A 22,034-nucleotide genomic window follows, 5' to 3' on the forward strand; every position below is an offset into this window, starting at 1 on the left:
AGTATTATTACAGAGGGGAATGGCTGAAACCCTCTGACAGTTAAACCAAAACACAAGCCTCAACCTGTTTTGATGGGAGTAGGGCTTCCCTTCTAATAATTACCCCCGAAAAACCCAGAGAATTGAATCATCAAATCCCTACAGTGTGGAAACAGGCCATTTGGCCCAACAAGTCCATGCTGCCCCTCTGAAGAGCATCCCACTCAAACCCATTTCCCATGTCTAACCCAAACATCCCTGGACACTATGGACAATTTAACATGGCCAATCCACCTGGCCTGCGCACCTTTGGAGTGTGGGAGAAAACTGGAGTGGCTGGAGGAAACCCACGTAGATTTGGGGTGAATGTGCAAACTCCACACAGACAGTTGCTCAAAGCTGGAATGAACCTGGGTCCCTGGCACTGTGAGGTAGCAGTGCTAACCACTGAGGCACTGTGCCACCCCACCCCAAACTTGACTTTCCCCTTGAAATCTGTTAAAAGAGTGGTTAAAAGAAAGAAAATCCCTGATCTCCACTTTACAAGTAACAAGAAACAATTTATTTATTTAACCCTAACAATTAACAAATCAACAGGATTACTAACAAACCGACAATTCCCCCCTAGACCACTAACTACTCCCTCACTGGCCTAAATTCTACAGGAATACTGTTCAAATAAACACAGGTCCCACTCGTATAAACCCAATTAATAAGAAAACAATAAATTAAAACGTTATCTCTCCAAATTCACACCGAATGTGTCTTCCGGAAAGTTCCATCTTCTTCGTTGATCATCTGTCAGGAATGTCTTCTCTTTCTGCTGTTCTCTCTGTAATTTCTTCTATGAGGACTTTGAACTAAAAATGCCATGGTACCTTTGATGGGATTTTTTAGAGAGCTTAATAATTATTTGTGAAAGTCAGAGTTACATCTCAGGTGGCAGACTTGCTTTCACTGCAAATCGCAGTTGGCTCTCCCCGATTTTGCCAAATGCCCTTATCTTCATACCCATAATGACATAATCGTATTTCTTACATAGGATTGGTTAGATGTTGTCAACACCATCAGATTTTAGTATCTAAGGCCTTGGTTGAAATTATTTGGCTGAAGGCCGAAGGGCCTGTACTGCGCTGTAATGTTCTATGTTCTATGTTGTCTTGGTAAAAAGCAGCCTGGCTGTTCGATACAAAATGTTTCAATTCAGGCACTCTCTGTGCACAGTACTTGTAAACTTCCAAACATAGTCAAAGCACAAGCTCTCAAAGGGACCACGGCACTGTTTTTCCCCATGATTATTTTTACCAACAAATTCTAACTTTCTGCCTTCCAATTCATGAATACTCTACCCAACTTCATAACACTATTAAGATATTTTAAAAGATCAATCATATTGTAAAGCATTCCTGGACACAAAAGATAGGAAATTAATGGGACTGGAACTATTTGTATTCTTATAATTAAATTAAAACTTATTTCTCCAACCACCCTTTCTGCTATCCCAACCGTCGTGTCTATCCCAAAGAGCCTTTGCTTTGTGATGGCACAATGGCACCCTCTTCTGCACAGTTATAGTATAACATTAAAATGATGCCACAGCTCTTCATGATTCTTCATCATTTATATATAAATCTCATTTATGAATCTGGCTTGACAATCAAAAAGCTTGACAAATTGGTTTTGTTACTTGTTCTGCCCTTTCCTGCTTCACACTTGTTAAACTTACTTCCTTTAACACTTCACGAATGTAATTTTTAATTTGTTCCTTTTTTAAATTAAGTTTCTTCATAGAATATTGCAAATACATTATTACACATGTTGCGCAGGGTGTTGTAGAGCGAGTTAAAGATAGGCTCTACTCTTTATTCAAATTTAAGAAATGTTCCAAAGCATTTCACTTTCAATGAACTATTTTGAAGTGCAGTAACTTTAATTTGATTTGATTTATTATTGTCCCATGTACCTCGGTACAGTGAAGAGTTTTGTTTTGTTGTGCATGTGGTAAAAGCAGATCACACTATACAAAGTGGATCAGGGTAGTAGAACACAGTGAAGAATACAATGTTATGGCTGCAAAGAAGGTGTACCAAGAAGGAGATCTACATTAAATTTAAAATTTGAGAGGTCCATTCAGAAGTCTGATAACAGTGGGGAAGAAGATAACCAGGGTGGGCAGGATCTTTGACTATGGTTAAAATCGAAAGAAATGTAGATGCTGTAAATCAGGAACAAAACTAAAGTTGCTGGAAAAGCTCAGCAGGTCTGGCAGCATCTGTGAAGAAAAAATCAGAGTTAACATTTCGGGTCCGGTGACCCTTCCTCAGAACTATGTTCATAAAATAGTAGGTTTCCTTTGGCATTACTCATTGTGTCAGAGAATTATAGCAGGCAAGTAAAGCTAAAATAACACATAGTGACTGAAGGCAGTAAGTTGAGGTTTCTGTTTAAAGAGGGAATTTTATAATGACTGGTTTCATAGACATTTCCAATGTTAAATGTTATGATTCTTGACAGTACAATCTGTTATCAACAAATTATTGAGATATGTCTAACAGGAACCACTGAAACAGGCAGACAGAATCCTGATTTGATGTCTCATTCGGAAGATGACATCTCAAACAACCTGACATTCCTTCACAGAAGTGTTGCCTAGATTACACGGTCAAGTCAAAAGCTTGAGTATGTTTGAGGATGTGAAAGGGTGCAGAGGATTGAAGTAGCTCATCTAAAATCCTGACATCTGAGGGATCGAGCTGCTCTACCGATCATAACAACAGAATTCCATGAACATTGTCTTCTTTATTCCCTGCTTAGCATACACCCAAGTTATCAGAGATGGTCCCTAACCACTAGGAAAGATCAAGTTTGGTAACGCAGGGAGGTATGGGGTTGGCCATTAGTTACAAGAGAGAATGAATGACATTAATGTTCAGACAGAAGGTTGCAGAGCTGAAACGTTAATCCTGGGAAACATGGCCATTACTTGTTAAAATTAAGTCAGGCTCCCAAATACAAAGCTGAAGCCTCACCTTTCTTGCAAGCTATGGGAAGAGTCATTTGTGATGGATTGGGTTGTGTTCCCTGGTCTTTAATATCTAATCTCCTTGACTTTCTCCTGTTCATTGTTAATATTGAGGCGTTAGAAAGAGATTTGAATCATACCTTTCCTGACAGTGCTGTGCTAACTCTGAAATATACTCAACAATGGATCTGAAGCACATCAGGGTTTGACATCTGAATCTATTGATGAAATGTTATGGAACAACTTTATGTGAATACACTTAGATTAATTTACCTTTATGTCTTGGCGATGACCGATTGTTTTTTGAATGATCCAGCAGCATGCGATTAGCATAGATGTTTCTAACTCCTAGCTGCCTTTCTTTTTCCTAAGAAAACATGAGAATTATTATGAGAAATGTGCACACTATAAACACCCGTATGAAATGTCATCTAAATACACACATTATATTGTATTATACTGTATTGCATTTTAAAAAAAATACAAAGATCATTTATCTGAACAGCAGCATGTTTGTGTCTGTGATTTTCTGCAAAGTTCTTTGTATTAACTGGCCTGCCATGGCAGAAAGACAGTATAAATGATGCAGGGTTGGCTTGCTCACAAGGGAGCTGAGGATTTTGACACTAAACCAACCCCAGTTGTTTTAGTTTATCTTAAGTATTGCTGCGACTCCACACAGTGTCAAGACTGAAGAACAGGTTGCTGACCTAGTATAAGGAGAGTCTGAAGATGGTGGGAAAGGAATAATAAGAGTTTAAAAAGAAACAAACTATTGTTTGAGTGGAGAGTGCAGTGGAAAAATGTGAACATTTATTATTGCAGTTTGGTTCAAAACCTAAAGTAAAATCTCCCTTGATAGACTTTAGCACCCAGATGCTAAGCTTCACCAGTCTCAAAAGTATTTTGTACTGGGTCTACAAAAAAATGAAATTGTCACCCATATGAAACATATATCTATCATTTCTGACATACATACAACATTAGGATCTAGCAACCCCATTCACATCATCTAGTCAGAACAGCCGCTGAGTGTTGGTGATTAGATCACACACTGGTACTTCAGTATGCCATGTCTGAGACAATGTGGCTGTAAGCCAGACTATAGAGATTTGAGTCTGTTCACTCCTACACATGCTAATTTAGCAAGTGGTTACATGAAAGGCTCTAATGACAATGAAAATATTAATGTTTATCAGAGAAATAGTAGGGTTAATCAGGAGAAAAATCCATCATAAGAACTGTCTGCTGTAGTTTGCTGCAGTGTACGTAACTGCATGAAGAGTTTTTTTTAAAGAAAACAAATAGACATTTATTAGTTTCTTAGTTAAATGGAGACATAGATAAGAATTTGAAGATGAGAACTGAGAAGTTTTGCTGTATGGAAATGGTCATCCGAATTATTCTCTATGTCTACATGCAATGACACATAGAACAAGAAAATACCAGGTTCTTCCCTTGAGTTGGTGGATCTTAGTCAGGGCCATTTCAGGCATACAATACTGGAATCAGAATCCCACATCATAAAGGGAGGAAAATGGGCAGAGTTTTTGCTGCTGATTATTGGACAGTATCCCTTACCGAAACTTGCAGGCATGCGGACATTGAGTGGTAGGATTGGATTATTATTCCATGTGCTGACCACGGCTTACAAAGGAGGCTGCATTTTCTGGGCCCCCACATTTCCTGCAGACAAGCTCCCCCTGGCAAACTGCTCCACAGATGATTTTACACATATGAACAACTTGAAAATTCTGTTTTTCCCATGCTTAATGGCAGACAAAGCACATGCTTGTGCCTGTTTCTAGCTGGATTTTGCTGGAACATGTCACTAACTTGGAACCAAGGGCTATAATATGAGGGATCCACTCCACATCAAGCATAGCTCATCTCTCCAACTCTTACTGTCATTAGAAGGACTTACAAATTGATAATCAGCCTGACTGGCCATATTATACACACACCTTCCATAGCCATCAAATCCTGGAGTGGTTTTGACCCTGGAGCTTCCAGCTCAGAGGCAGGACACTACCCACTGTGCCATACAACGTCTAAATGAAGATTCTGTACCAGGACTACTGGTAGTTAAACCAATGTCAGATGGGTTCAAAACCATTCCATGACAGGTTGGGATAAATACACTGCTGTGATCCAAATTCAGTTTGTTTATTAGATCAGCACTTTAAACAGATAAACCACTGTGTCTATGTGTGCCTACTGTCATTATATGCCCAGATGCCAATTACAAGAGATGAGCAGGGACTTCTTCCCCTCAGGAACAAGAATTTCCACCTCAGAGAGCATGATGCTAATGTGAGGCTGGCAGCTCTCTAGTACCAGCAGCGCCACCAGGAGCAGTGGCCACTGCAGGTACCTCATCTCGACTTCAATGCAGGTGAATCAGGGATCTCCTTGATATTAAGTTGGCAAACCTTTTTTGCTGGGATGGGGTGGTACATGTGTAGTTGGTTAAATCCTGGAGACCACTGCATGAGATTTTAAGTGGGGACTAATAGCCCATTTAATTGGTCAGTTGGAAAATTAGTAGATAGGTTGGCTGACACCACTCCCACTGCTAGTAAAATTATGGCTGCAAACCCACCAGGGAGGGATGTAAAATCATGCTGTATATCTGCTGATGCCCATTGGTGTTTCCCTCAGCTTAGGAAGAGAATACAAGTTGAAAATTATTTTTGTAAACCTGTAGTCATGTATTACATGCGTCAAGAGGAGAAAGTAGAATTACCTGTTTAATTTATAGGCTGTGGTTTTGAAATCACACTCTTGCCTGTTAGCAATAATACATATTAAAAACTCTGCATGCATTCTCGTCATGAATTTCTCTCATTAATTTTAATGGATGGAAGTTTCCTGATGTGTGTACCAAATGGGTGAGGCTTGCTGTCATTTGTACACTTCTTAAAATAGGAGCAATGTATGCACTTAAGGACAATTTATAATTCTTGGCTCAGACTCACTGCCTGTGTGAAGGGAGATTAGGTAATTTGGGGCAAGCCAGTACAAGCTTCTCCTTCCAGTGTTAACTTGTAAAACTTTCATGCCTTGGCCAGCTGCTTTACTGAAGACATAGACAGAAGACATCTGGAAGCAAATTGCTCAGAAGGGATTGATACACGGTGTGAAGAGTCCCAACAGTGACAGCACAAAGACTCACATCATTACAGCCTGGCAGTTCAGTCTGTGAATCCTGGTTAATTTTTGTTCACAGCACATCATTGCATAGAATTGATCCAGAGTTAGGTTCACTCTACCTTTATAACTGTGCCAGGGATATGGTGGTAATCCAGTTTACCCACATAAGTGGGGATCTGGTGCAGTTACAATAGAGAGTGAGAATAAGTAGAAATTCCAGGGTTTTTTCCCCCATGAGGAAGTCACAATGATGACAGTCATGCCAATGATTTTCTTATGGAAGATCCCGGGCCTTGTTTCTGCCAGAGTGAGGAGAGTAAACTGTGGATACTTCCTGAGACAGAACGTGAGATCAAACATCCCAGGGATCATCTCTGGCAAATTCTTAATTAGAGGATAATACTTGGTGAAGAAGGACCTTAGCAACTCAGTGATAGAGTCTGCAGAAATAGACCCAATTTTAGATTTGCCCCCAGTGTTTGAGAGGTCCCTCGGGGCCTCAGTAAGTCTACCCTGTGAATTTCCAGGCATTAGAAATCAGGAAGACTCCAATTTCTCCATGCTGTGTGCTAAGTTAGCAGTTCTTACATTTACAACAACAGTAGAGGTGGTGTTATTGCTATTATGTTCCAGATTAGGAATGGTAAACTGGTCAAAGTCCCTGTTCCAGTTTGCTAATTAGGAACTTCTGCTTGGTGTACATCTGTGTGAACATTGAAGGTGAAAAAAGACTCAAATGTGACAGTGTCATGATGAACAGCCTGCAAACAATTTAGAACATCTGAATGAGTTATAAGAAAGGTACTAGCACAGGTAGTACAATAAGCCAGCAAGGATTGCTAATTGTATCTACACTGATATTGGCAAATTAGAACAAAGAACAAAAGAGAAGTGTGGCACAGGAACAGGCCCTTCGGCCCTCCAAGCCTGTGCTGATCATCATGCCCTAACTAAACTAAAAAACAAACCTTCTGCCCTTATTCAATCTGTATACCTCTACTCCCTTCCTATTCATGTAACAATCCAGGTGCCTCTTAAATGTCGCCAACGTGCCTGCTTCCACCACCTCCTTTGGCAGTGCATTCCAGGCTCCTTCCACTCTCTGCATGAAAAACTTTCCACGCACATCTCCCTTAAACTTTTGCCCTCTCACTTTGAACCTGTGCCCCCTTGTAATTGAAATTTCAATCCTGGGAAAAAACCTCTATTTATCCACCCTATCTATGCCTCTCATTATTTTGTAGACCTCTATCAGGTCTCCTCTCAGCTGCCGTCTTTCCAGTGAAAACAATTCTCATCTTTTTAACCTTTCCTCATAGCCAATACCTTTGAGACCGGGCAGCATCCTGGTGAAACCTGTTATTCCTCTTATGACTGTGTTATTCATTATTGGATTTTCAATTTGCATGTGCCTTATTCTTCAGGGAAATAGGTATAAATTTTAAAACAAATCAGGCATCACATCAATATCTGCTTTTGTGATTGTGTTTGCTCCTGCATCTCATAAATGCACCCAAGCTCATTGGGGAAGAAAAATCTGGGCATCTAATAAATCCAATTCAGATCTATGGATGAAGTTGTAAATAAGTTGACTATTGTCAATAAGCCTGATGGTATCAAGCATTACCTACAGTGTTTTGTGGTCTGATTTCTTGTTTTTCATTCCTCTTTAAAAGCACATTATGTAGAGGTTAACATACAAGCAAGGACAAAGCATTGTTTAGCTAAAAGGAAGCAGATAGTAAGGGCAAATAGTTCTTTTTCAGGCTGATTAACCAGTGGAGTGATACAGGGATCTGTGCTGGGGTCTCATCTATTTTATAGTATATATCAATGACTTAGATGAAGGGATTGAGTATATGGTAGCTAAATTTGCCAGTTAGTTTCCTACTTACCCTATGGCAAGTTGGCTAAGTTGTGAAGAGGAGGTCGAGAGTCTGCAAAGGGATATAGACAGGGTAGGTGAGTGGACAATAATTTAGCAGATGGAGTATGATGTGGGAAAATGTGAACGTGTTCAAATCTGGCGGGAAGAATAGAAACCGGTTTATTATTTAAATGGAGAGAGATGGTAACATAATGGTAATGTCACTGGAGGAGCAATCCAAAGGCCCAGGGCTAATCCTCTGGGACAAAAGTCAGCAGCTAGCAGAATTTGAATTTAATTCATGAATCTGAAACAGAGTCTCAATAGAGCTAATCACGTTAACTGCCATCGATTATCTTACATCCCATTTGATTCACTAATGCCCCTTAGAGAAGGAAATTTGTCATCCTTACCTGGATTGGATTACATGCAACTCCAGGTCCACAGAAGTATGGTTGACTCCTAACTTCCTTTTAATTTGGCCTAACAAGCCACTCAGTTCAAGGCAACAAATAGTAGCCATGCCCATGAAAGAGTAAAGAACTAAACAGATTGCAGAATTTGGTGGTGGAGGGATCTCAGTGTCCTGATACATGAATCAGAAAAGTTATTTTGCAAGTATAGCAAGTAATTAGGAAAAGCAAATGGGTCACCATCATTTATTGCAAGGAGTCGTGAAGATTTACTGCAGCTGTACAGAGCCTTGGTGAGACCATATCTAACGTATTCTATAGTTTTGGTCTCATTTAGACAAAAAATATTTAATTGTGTTAGAAGCAATTCAGAGAAGGTTCACTTGATTCATTCATGGGAAACGGGCTTATGAGAAAGACTGAATACATTGGGCTTATAGACATTGAAGTTTAGAAGAATAAGAGATGACTTTATTGAGGTATATAGGATTGTTAGGGGAGCTGATAGGAAGAATGCAGGAACACAGTTGGGGAATAACTGATCTCCCTGTTAGACTGAGATGATGAGAGTGTTTCCTTTTCTGAGAGGGTAATTAGTTTGTGAAATTCTGTTCCCCAGAAAGCAATGGCAGCTAGGTCATTGAATTTATTCAAGTTTAAGCTTGGCAAATTTTTGATTGATGGAAGAGTTAAGAGCTATGAGCAGTCGGATTAGCCACGATATTGTTGAATATCAGACTGGTTTCAAAGTTGCAGGATTAGCATCCACTTTAAATTCTATACAGTCTTTTTCTCCCCCTTTTTCTTCTCTTTAATTTGTCAATTCTACACAAATTAGTAATTCTTCTGGTATCTCATACAAGTGCATAATGTTCTAGTATAAGATTGAACAGTGCTGACAATTGGTGGGGTGGGGTAAATCCGCTAAAATCTGTGTTAACTCCATTCCATATTTGGTATTTCCTGTGTAGTATGAGGCCTCTTCTAACTGTAACATTAGTAACTTGCCTTCTGCAAATGTAAGCATATTTCTATATGTAAACAGAGGAGAAGTCATAAGAATCATCAAAGTCTTGATTCATGCACCACCCTACTCCATGAGGAATGCAGTGTCTTGAAATAAGAAGGTTTAGGTCAAAGAAGGAACGAAAACTGACCGGTAAATGAAGACAGGTAATGGGACAACGGTCATCTGACTCAATAGTCACTGTCCGGTGGCTGTTGGCATTGGTCACTGATGCAGCATTGATGGCCAGCTTCCAAAATAAGTTTTACATTAACAGGGATGGGGTTGGGGGGGAGGAAGAACAAGAAATCCAGGGAGATGAGCCACACCTTGGGGCAAGACCAGGAATTCCCCTACATCAGCCTGAGGGAAATAGAAAAATTATTAGTACCAAGACCACTGAAGACTAACAGAGACCACCACAAAATGGCTTTGGATGACTGGGATGTAGGAACGTGCTGCCTCTACTCCTCCATTCAACAGAATAGCTCTGGGATTGGTAAAGTGTTTCCAAATGTCACAGGTCATATGTTTCCTTTCTTCCTTTCTGCGGAGAGACTGGAGTGTTCTGATGTGCAGCATCATTTCTATGTTAAAGATGTCCTAGACAAGGTGTCTACCTGGAGGAAATGGCAATCATGTGGCCAAGGACCAATTCTTCCTCCCAGAAAGACATGCCAAAAGTGTAGTTGGAGATGTGGCTCTAGAATCAAGCTCAATATCCATGCAAAGACTCGGAGAGCCCATGGCCAATGACATGGAATTTCCTAGGTGACAATCATTTTCATTAATGAGAGATTCCTGATGACAATTTCCTTTCTTTATCTAATTAACTAAAGTAGCATATCTGAACTGTTGCTTCTCAACAAACTGTCAGAAAATGGCAATAAATTGTCGGCTGCCTATATGAGGTAACTGTGATCACAAATGCCTTAAAATCAACAATAGTAATGTGCCATTTGGAACTGGGGGAGGAATAGCAACTGAGCCAGATTGTGTATCTGAACAAATATCTACACTAGAACCTTTCATGTGGCAACCACTCACAACAAGTGGAATATGAACCTTAGCAGATTGTTCCCTTTCAGCCTCATGAATGCTGAGGACAGTTTTGCAGATTACTGCTGCCTCTCTTAGCGTCCTTCAGGAATTAATCGTGGAGTCATCCTAGTGTATGTGACTTGGAATCTGATTCACAAAGAAGCAAAAAATATGGAGAGTAAATTACTAGGACCTGGAATGAAAACAAATCAAGACAATTTGTTTATTTCTCTTTCCCAGCCCTGAACAATACATGTTATTTTAGATTCAGAATTATTTTTAATTATATTTGTACCCTCAAATTATAAAATCAAAGATCAGTTCTAACTGTGCTTCAGACTTTCAGTTCTAACTTTGAATGTAGCTAACAAAAATGCAATGATTTTAGTGAACAAGTACTTTTCTAATTTTACATCACTAAGAAAATACTGCTGCCTTCTTATTGACAATGTATGAGCAATGGCCTGTTACATACTATTTTGTTAGACCCCCTTAACCAAATGAAACTTCCATACATGTTGTTGATAAGTAGCCACGATCTGGAGGTGCTGGTGTTAGACTGGGGTGGACAAAGTCAGAAGTTACACAACACCAGGTTATAGTCCAACAGATTTATCTGAAATCACGAGCTTTCGGAGTGTTCCTCCTTTGAAAGGTGAAGTGGAGAGATGCGCACTTGCCTAGGAGAGCGGCCTTCTGGAGGGGTCAAATTCAACTCTCTTTTTTGGTTGCTTCACTGTGGATCTCTCTGTCAATTGATGCGGTTCATTGATTGTCTCATTGGGCTCACTGCTGACATTTTGGGGTTTGTGGAAGAATTTCCAGTGCACTTCCCCCCATTTCACCTGACGAAGGAGCAGTGCACCGAAAGCTTGTGATTTCAAATAAACCTGTTCAACTACAACCTGGTGTTGCGTGACTTCTGACGTTGATAAGTAGGTTTGTTTATATAAATTTCTTGTGTAGACACTACTGAAAATATTGCTTTATCATAGTATTGCATGAAGAATATATATGCTGTAATGCAGGCTCACATTCCCTCCTGGTATTTTGGATGGATCTTAAACAAATGGAGTTCATGAACTGAGCTGGAAAAATTCCAAGAACACATCTTCTGTTCTCATACCTGGGACTCCATGCTTCAGTTGCATCCATGCAATGACAACTTGCTGAATTCTATATAAACCATGCCTTTCTTTTCTACAATCAGAAAGGTGGCATGTGCGTTACACACACATGGGTTTATGTTTAGGGGAATATCCCCAAAACATTGCCCAAAACTACGCCAATATGCAAAATGGTACAATATTTGCTACTCTTCCATGCCGAAGGGAATAATCTTGCCTGTCCCTCTTCATTTATGTAACGAAAAACACAAAGTTACATGTCTCAAAATTCTGAGCAAGGAAATGCTGGCAAGTTGATTGACACCTCTTGGGGATCAAGTCCACTTGTTAGGGCCCCATGGGCACAAGTACCCTGGTTGAGGCAGTTACGTTTAAGCTCAACAGGTGCACAAGTCCCCAGTGCCGCCGAAAGCACTCATTGTGGAAGCAGAAGGTAAGACCTCTTCAGATAGGGTGGTTGACCCCACCGAACTCTCCCAAAAGCCCATTATTTACCTTTTGGAAGTTCCACCCTTTACCAGTTAAATCAGAATCTCTTGGAAACATTGGTTCTCTGCTACCCCTCCCCTGGGGGATAATGTCAGTCAATCACCACAGTTCCATTGATGGTGACCTTGAGACACTTTAGAACTTTACGGCCAAGTAAACTCAATGTTCACGGGATCTATTTCAGCCAAGCTCTGGAGGGACTTAACACAGTATCCTTAAACACAAACATTGACACACTGAGCAGAGCTGGCTGAGCAAAATTCAACAGCGAGAATATTAGATTACTTTGTCTAGACTAAGTTTGCCATTTCGAGGAGATCCAATGCTAGCAAACTACAATCAGAGCAAGCTGCTCACAAACTAGGAATCAATCAAAGGTCTTTCAGCTCTCCGGATTATTCAATTATCCATACTAAGCCATCAGTAATCCTAAGATTTAAGATTCAAATGAAGAATTAGACCAATATTCGAGTGCCGTTCCCATGCTGTAGCAATCAGAATGCTCACGTTCCCTTGTCTGTGAAAGTATCTCTATTCAATAAACACATGATAACATTTTGTTACTGTTAGTTTACTGAGGGGTTTTAGTTGGTTTAAAAGTGAAAATATCATGAAATACTGAAGGCATTGGGTAATTTCATTTTTAAGTGACTTGAGGCTAAAGTAACAGCTGTATTTTTCCATTGGACAGGATTCAAACTAAACTAAATCAAACTGATGACAGATTATACTGCAACAACAAGAAGCAGATGTTTAGAAATGAAAAGGGATCAAATAAGTCACCTTCAGTGGGTAAATTCATTGTATGGTGTGAGAAGACTGAAATTTACAGATCAGGATTGCCAGGAACTATCTTGAGTTGAGGCTGAGTTAATTGATACCAGGCAAGCACAGTTTTGGAGTACCTGAACTTGCTTCACTATCTCTAAGATGAGGAACGTAGTCAGTCATGGTTCCCACTCCCGAGTGCAGTGACCGTGTCACAAAATACACAGGGCGGAATCTTCTCAGCCTGTGAACAATGTAGGCATTGTTGATAAAGTTGGGAGAATCATGTGAGATCATCAGTAAAGAGATTTTTCTCTTCAAAAAGAAGTCCAACCAAATGTTGAATGGTGAGATGAGATTTTTGCTGTGAGCAGCAAGAGGCCAATGTGCAAGCATTAGCATCCTCATTCTTATGTCATTTCACCTCATTGACATGCAGACATGCATTGTCTCACCCATCAGATAGAAACTACATCTCCTGATATGGACTGGTGACTCCAGTTCATTGCTGCTCCTCTAGCTCTCCATTTTGGACACCAGGCACCAACATCTGAGGACACATTCCATGGTCAGTAACCATACACACATCCCAATCCCAGACACCAGGATCTCCAGGTTGCTGACACCAAAGCAGGCTATCAATTTCCCTCTGCCTAACGTCTGGCACAATTGATGGGACTCAGACAGATCAGCTGCGGACCACCAGCACTTGACCAGGTACACAGCTGAGCTTTAAAGATGGCATCGGTGCCAGGAATCCTGGGAGGCCCTGGCAGAGGCCAGTACCTCCACCTGTGGCGAACGGGAGTATACAATGAGTGGGACGCCAATTTAGCCAATTTCTGGTACAATTCAGCCTATATTGTGGATACCAATTGAAAACAGAGATACAATTTATCTGTAAATCTTAGAACAGGTCAAACAGCCTGATGACAGTGCAGTCCAGACAGAAAATTCTAAAAAGAAGTACATCTCAGGACTAATAATGTAAAAATAAATTGCATTTTTTGCCCTGGAAAACAGGTTTTTCTTTTGGATAACTGCAATAAAGAAATAGTGCCTATCCTGACTGTAAGCCTGCTATTTTTCAACTTGCCAGATGAGTTAGATGCCACCATTCAGTCTGGATTGCTGCAAGGTAATCCATGTCTGTGAGACTGCACTAAAACAGAGAGCGAAATGGCATAGACTTATTGCCACTTTTCTCTCTGCACCTGGGGCATGGGAGAAGTGTGCTGCTTCTATGCTAAGGGAAAACCGCCCTCAAACACCTAATTTACTTTGTCTGCAAGATGGTGTTAATTTGAATAACACTTTTTCTTAAAAGCACAATTACTCAAATATTGCACAACATGATTTATGGGATTTCAACATGAACAGGTTGAATGTCATAGTTGAAGGACAGTAATGGATCTCCATTTACATATATACATACACATGATATACTTCTACTGAAAGGTCATTCTGAGATGTTTCTTGCTAGTGTGTTCATTATCATTAATTACAATTTCCAGGATGTATCTCTGAAGCTGCTTGTATTATTGGCCTTTAAAAGAGAAAGGTCAGACAGAGGTCTTCCTCCTGATCATTTTGCAATAACTCTTACTGGAAGGTGTGTAGACATTGGACAAGGAAAGGCAAAGGTCTAGGTATGATACCCAAGAAGGATTACACTCTATCAACATTGGACAATTGAACTAAGGGAACAATGGTCACTTAGGTGGGGCACAGAAGAGTCGCTGGAAATTTCCTGAGTCAGTAGAGTGAAGGGTGGGGTGGTGGGGACACAGACTAGAATGAAGAGGTAGGCATTGCCTTCTCTTTAGAAAAATGGAATACATAAATTAACTAATTTTGCTTTGCACTGTACCAATATTAGGCCTTCTTGTAAACTTAATTTGCTTTGGATTAGTTTGATATTCTGGATCTTCATTTACCTAAAATACGTTTTTTTAAATTTAACATTATGCTTCACAATTCATTGTTGAAGTTTTAAACAAACCAATGATGTTACAATGGGTCAGTTAAAGCAATACCGTCAGCATTTGATTCAGGGTGCGTTGCTCCAATTCTAGCTTCTTTGCCAGATCAAGGGCCTCCTGTGTCTTTCTGTGTTCTGCAGCCAGCTGATGATTGAAACTTTTACCTTTTAATTCCAGAATTTTCTCCAGGTCCTAAAGACACAGTGAACAAAATAAGCACCTGCAGGAAAATCATGGGATAATTGCCAATGAAGACAACATTTTGTGTTCATACATCTCTTCCTTTCCTGAAGATGAAGATTCGTCAAATGGAATGATTCCACAGGCACCAGCAACCCTTTGACGCCATTGGCTGATTGAGCTATCCATGGACATAGTGTGAAATGTGGATCATTCTACTATGGGGACATGACAACCAATGTGTCACAGCTCACCCAAATCTGTCTTCACCCAATGTCTGTTATCCGCAATCTCCGGAAGCAATTAATGCATAGGAATCAGGAGGTGAAAACTTTGTCAAGACCATGTGATCAGATTACTTTTAGTACCCTTCTCAACATCTCTTCTTTGATCAACCAACTAGAAATTGAATCAGGACCATTCTAATCTGTCTGGTGCTGTGGATTGGCATAGCAATGACTAGGAAGTGCCAAGCATGGCGCAATTGATTAGAATGCATTGTTTTACAGTTGGGTATGTGTAAGATAACTGAATCTCTTGGCTCCAATTTTACTTGCTTTAAATATTGTTAGAAAACACTCTGAGATGTTAACCTGCCAATGATGTATTGTAAACAAAAGACTCAGAACCCTGTATGCTTGTGAATCTTCCGGGTAACACCTGATGGTGAAACAACAAAAAAATTATTTTAAGGTGAGCTCCTTCAAACAAAGGGTTCAGAAACATATTGGATAAATATTAGTTGTAGTGGGGATACAACAAGGGAGGATTAAATATTAATCTCATTGAAATGGAATCACTCTCATAAATATGGGAGGTGGTGTTTGGCCATGTGGGTTTTCACTCCCAACTAAAAAGTGATGCAAGCTGATCTCCTTTCTGCATGCCTAGATGAATGTCGTTCCAAGATTGTGAGAACGTTTAAGAAGCTCAGAGTTATCCAGCTTGTATGTTTTGCACCCATCCACCACCTTAAACATCATTTCCTCCACCACTGGCAAACTGTGGCAACAGTGTATACCATCTACAAGATGCCCTGCAGGAACTCACCAACGGTCCTTCAACATCACCTTCCAAACATGAGTCCTCAACTCCTAGAAGAACAAGAACAGCAGGTGCACTTGGAAGTCCATCTCCAAAACACACACGCTGTTCCTTCACTGTCACTGGTTCAAAATCCTGAGACACCTCTGTAATAGCATTGTGGGTGTAACTACACCACATGCACTGTAGCAGCTCACCACCACTTTTTCAAGGGCAATAAGGGATGGACAATAAATTCTGGTTTGGTCCTAATACACACATTCCATGAACAATTGCTAAAAAAAGCAAATGCTTAAGATCCATCCTTATATCCCACAAACTGGCGGTTATGGAAGGATTTATATTCTAGAACATGGAGGTATTAAGTAAAGATAACTTAATATATAAGAATGCAAGTAGTAAAGTAAAAAGCATTAAATCCTATTCCAATAGAGCACTGTACTTTCACTTCTGTGATCAAATCCAGTCCAGATTGATAAAATGAATCTCTCTATGAGATTATATGAGCCCTGAACAAAACGTATTTGACAAATCTCAAACCTATTCAGAGTGCACAACAAATAATCTGGTACCTGCTTGGTAACCTTACTGAGAGGAGTATATTTTATTGTGCTTGACACAAGCTTCAATAATTGCGTCCCATTTACATGCATTCCCACTTTATCATTATAATTGATGAATAATGGAAAATATATGTACCAAAAATGGCACTTATGACAGCTAGTGTGTAATGGAAAAATTCACCGGAGCACGACTGAACTGTTCCTTTCAGTTTTGGCAGGGTTTGTGTGAGTGGTAGACAGAAGCAACTTTATCATGCATGTAATTTGTGTTATGTAATGGCTTGGTAGTGTTTTGTACAAGATTATTGGACAATATAAAATTACAAAATATTAGGACCAGCATGGTGGTTCCAGGTTTGAATCCAGCCTCAGGTAACTGTCTGTGTGCAGTTTGCACATTCTCCCTGTGTCTGTGTGGGTTTCCTCTGGGTGCTTCGGTTTCCTCCCACAGTCTAAAGGTGCACAGGCTAGGTAGGTTGGCCATGCTAAATTGTCCATAGTACCCAGGAATGTGCAAGGTTACAGAGATGAGGTATGGAGGTGGGTCTGGGTGGGATGCTCTTCGGAGGGTTGGTGTAAACTTGATGAGCCAAATGGCCTGCTTCCACACTGAGGGATTCTATGGAATCCATATGGAAGCATAATTAATGGCTAATGAAGCTCCAAAACCTACCCTACTTTATAGTTCTAAAACTTGTGGATTAAGTAAAAGTGGAAAAAATTGATTACCTAACTATTATTAATGGGATAGGTGATTTTCTGTTGTTTCAGCATGTACAGCAATGTGTCATTATTTTCTATATATTTATATATTATTTTGAAATACAGTAATTGTGTGGGATGTTCAAACATGTTTGGGAGACTTTTATCTATACAGTCCCATAAGCAGCAGGGAGGACAGTAATTGAAGAGGTCTTTAGCTCTGTCACGATTTTAGCATCCAATTCCTCTGTTAAACCGATTAGTCACAGAATATGGAACTGATGACAGCCTCACATGTCAATGAAAGGTTCTCTCTTTAAAGGGATCCTGGCAATGGGTATGCAAGAAACCCTGATTCGGAAGGTTAATAACAGTTGGAAGTTCTGGCAAGGCTTTCCACTGGGTTCTATTAAACTTTCTGGTGATTATCTTGGAGGCGGTGAGTGCCAGAAGGGTTCATGCTGCTTCCTCAGTGGTGTGAGGAAGTGACTTTACAAAAGCATGGTCGAAAGTAGAATCTGAGAATTATCTATGATTCTGTCAGAACTTCCAGAATCTGTGTGCATCCTTACCATGATAGATGGTAAGAATCCCTCTCCAGCATGAGCGCTGTGATATCTCAGGCATAATGCATCCCTATGAAAAGATTGGCCACCTATATGGGAATCAGATACAGAGGGCCAACTAGTGCATGTTGGCCTGTACACTCACACCGCCCTTTACAAAGGATAGAGGAACTTGTATGGGCCAATGCCTTACTGATGTGTAGCCAAGTACTTTGCAGCTATTGGTTAACAGAAATGTTCAAGTAGGTTATGAGTGAAGATGGAGAGAGAGTACACGGCAATGAGAACTGTTGTCAAGATGTTCCAACTTCTTATTCTTTTCATAGATGCCTACACGCTGCCTTCCTTTGTCCATGCAGAGGTGACATTAGCCAGGAAGTGGATGGTATGATCAGCTTTAATGGGAAGGAAGTGGATTTTTATTGGAATGAATTGTGCTTTGGGGTTTTGAGGGAGACACAGAGCTCAGATGATACTCTCAGATGCCTTCAAGCACAAATATTAGATGATGCACCTCCATATGTGCCTTCCAGCCAAGGGAAAGAGGTTGCTGGAACCAAGGCCATTTCCTTTTCCTTCTCCTCCTTGTAAACCAATTTGTATCCACATTCCTACTGCTCTATTCCTGTCTGCAGTGTGATGTTGTGAAGGGCACAATAGATCCCAATTCTGGAGAGGCAAAAACCTTTGAGAAATGTAATTGCTGCAGAATGAACAAATGATGATAGCTTCCGGGATATTTTACAGACATTTATGCAAATCCTCCAGTTGTCACTAACAATCTGGACACTGAGAAAGTGAAATCCTTTGCCACTGATCAACACTTCAGGCTGATTTGAGGACATTTTGACTGCTGTGTGTGTGCAGTCAATACCGGCCTGTACCTGAGGGGATCCACTCATTGCAGTGTAGGTCACCTTGCAGGGTACCAGATGCCAGTGACACAACAGTGCGATTGCCTGAGCCTCCTGATCGAGCCTATTGATACATACTGTTGTACATCCAGTGCAGGGCTATTGCATCCTTCCAGATGGAGCTGTTTGTCCATCCCTCTGCCATGTGAAGAATGAAACTACTGATACTGGTGTTCTTGCAACTGTTGGCTTGGTTGCTCCTGTCGCTGCACACCATGCGAGGGCTGGAGAAATTGATCCCCAGCTGCAGTGAAGGCTGAGAGCAGTGAAGTGGAAATTAAGTTGAGGAATATCCAGTGCAGGTGAAATAGTTTCTAAAAAACTGCATGTCACCCTTAAAGTAATTAAATCAGGCTTTCAGAACCAATCTTTCACAGAGGATGGCCGCAGCTTTGCAATTCCACACTTCAAAGGCTTCCCTGTCTGTCAGTTTCATTGGTCAATGACTTACCTCTGTGTATTCCCCCTAGTTTGCCCTGAAGTGTTCCACACTGCTCTGGAAATCTATATCCCAACAGTTGAATATAGAATGTTGGGTTAAATTCTCAGTTAATTGGGAAGTTAAATGCTGAAATGCTATCTGGTGTGAAACTCAGAAGTGAACAGTATGTTATTAAATACATGTTCACTGGAACTGAAAGAGTGTCCATTACTCTGTAAAAGCCCATAACTAAACCAACATCCATGAGCAGGTCACCACTCAGTGCTGCAGTATCCAGTATGTGCGGTATTTTGCATTGTTTTTATGTAAAGGCAACAGGAGGATATGACAATGTGTTACAATCTTGACTGGCTCACGAGAGAAGAATTCAAGTGTGGCTGAGATTTTTTCTAATAGGAGAACTTAGAGGAGGGATCAACCCAGATCACATTTATACACTTCTTTAGATCCTCTTGCAGTTTTACATTGTGCTGAGACCTGTTAACAGATCAATTGTCCATTCTCTCAAATTAAGGATTATAGATGCATAATACAGGATGGATTAAAGGAGAATAGGTAATTAAGTTTTCAACAATATTAAAATCTTTAAAAAGCACAAAAATGACAAAATGGAGTTTTGTTCAAAATCTCTTTCAACCTCAGTTTTTGCCTCTAATTGCAACTCTCATCACATAATTCTAAATCTCATAATTTGATTTAAGTTCCATCTCACAGAAGATGAAGTAATCTTCACAATAAGATTGAGAAGTAAACAGGCTCTTGGCTTCCTTCATAATCAGTGATTTAGGATTTTCCTGTCTATCAAAATTAATTGCTTTTTCTAACCCTTTTCTAATCAATGTCTGATCATTGTACCCGTGAACACTGCTTCAGGAGAACAATAATTCTCACATAAATTTCATCAAAATTCCATTAAAGTCTTAATCTTACTCTGATATCACTGGAAGCTACAAATATAATCACAAATAGAGAATATTGTTTTCCTTACCTTCCAATATTTTCTCCATCACCTGAATTTTAAAATGAATGTGCTGTAAGTCAGAACCCAATAGGCTGCTAAAGCACAACAAATACATAAGAGTTCTACTTCTGGTAGTTGGTCATCAAGCAAAGGCTAATGCGAAATTAAATTGCAAAATTTCAGAGCTCAGACTATAACTTGTTGCAAAGCAAGATGAAAAGCTATTTCTATTATCTAACTCTGTACTGGTGTTCAAAATTCTATTTGCTTTACTTATGCAACCTATCGTATTTGCTCTACTATTAATTTTTAAATGGTAAAATGAAGGTGATCTTAAACTGTGCTGTCTGTATCAACCTGGTTTCAACTTTACACCCTGTGTTAATTGACCTACATTGGCTCCCTGTAGGCTCTCTATTTTTAAATCTATCATCTATTTTCAAATCCCACCAAGGCCTCCCCAGTGTAATGTCACCATCTCTGCAATCTCCTTCAGTTCTACAAACCTCTGTGATATCAGCACCTTTACAATTCTAGTCTTACAGCATCGCATTCTCAAATTTCCTTCCCAAACCATTCCACCTCTCTTTTCATTCTTTTAATTGCTTGCTTGCTTGCAAAAACCCATCTCCCTCTGTCTTAATAAATCCTAATGTATCCCGGTTTCACATTTTTAATTGATAATGTTTCTGCAAAGTACCTTGGGATGTTTTACAACATCACAGGTACTATATAAATACAGGTTATTGTTGCTCATAGCAGATGGAAGGTTAAGATCCTGCCCCTTCTTTTGGAAGATGGGAATAAGGTTGGGAGCAGAAGCATGGACAATGAGGAAGTTGTGATCAAGAACTTCTTGGGAATTAATAGTTATCAGAGGTGGGAGGGAATGTGAAGTTGAGGTTACAATGAGATCAGCCATGATCTTATTGAATGGCAGAGCAGGCTCAAAGGACCAAACGGCCTACGCCTGCTCCTAATTTGTATGTTCATACGAATAGAGATGAGGAAAAATCATGGCAGAGGTTAAGTAAAAGTTCAGAAGCTCTTTGAAATGGGGCTTCAGTGCAAATGCCATGATGAGAGAGAAACTCAGGGAAAGAATGGAGCCTGAAAATAGGTCTTCTAACGTACAGTGATGTGCAGAGAACGACGTGGGACAAAAAGTATGTAAACTGCTCCTTAGGAGAATTAGCATGGACACAATGGTTTGAATGGCCTTCTGTTCTGTGAAAATTCTATGATTCTCGGAAACATAAAAAACAGAAGTATTTGGCCTATTGAGACTGCTTGGCCATTCAAAACGATCATGGCTGATCCACTATCTCAACACCATACACTGTTCTCTCCCATTACCCCTTGACTTGTTTAGCCTCTAGAAATCTTGCTACTTCTTTCCTAAATATATTCATTGACTTCACTTCTGCAATTTCTGTGATAGAGAATTCCACAGGTTCCCCAACCTCTGAGTAAATAATTTCTCCTCATTTCAGTCTGAAAAGGTGCATATCCTGAGACCGTGACACCTTGTTCAGGATACCCGGCAGGGAAAACATCATTCCTGTATTCAGACTGTCCAGCCCTGTCATAATCGTGTACATTTCAATGAGCTCCCCTTCTCATTTTTCTAAACTTCAGTGAACACAGGCTCAAATTCTAATGGACATCTTTGGAATTTACTTTGGAAGTAGAGAAAGAATTCCAACAAAGGGAGCGAAGAGCTTGAGAAAGGCCACTTAAAGATGTGGAATGGATGCAAATGAGAAACAGTGGAGCCATTTTCCTCTCATATCACCTCTTGGAATCCTAAACTCC

At 40.1% G+C, this 22,034-nt stretch overlaps 1 protein-coding gene across 1 annotated transcript in view; it reads right to left on the reverse strand.

The window, feature by feature from the left end:
- LOC109917525 (lebercilin-like protein) overlaps nucleotides 1–22,034 on the reverse strand; it is a gene marked incomplete at its 5' end in the record, with an annotated part of 62,931 nt that overhangs the window by 35,651 nt on the left and 5,246 nt on the right. The window contains 2 exons of the mRNA XM_048603040.1: nucleotides 3,275–3,368; nucleotides 14,902–15,039. Of these exons, the coding sequence (XP_048458997.1) occupies nucleotides 3,275–3,368; nucleotides 14,902–15,039 (232 nt within the window). The remainder of the gene's footprint in view (nucleotides 1–3,274; nucleotides 3,369–14,901; nucleotides 15,040–22,034) is intronic.

The sequence above is a fragment of the Rhincodon typus genome, chromosome 11, assembly GCF_021869965.1.
Source record: "Rhincodon typus isolate 14 chromosome 11, sRhiTyp1.1, whole genome shotgun sequence".
Classification (NCBI taxonomy): domain Eukaryota; kingdom Metazoa; phylum Chordata; class Chondrichthyes; order Orectolobiformes; family Rhincodontidae; genus Rhincodon; species Rhincodon typus.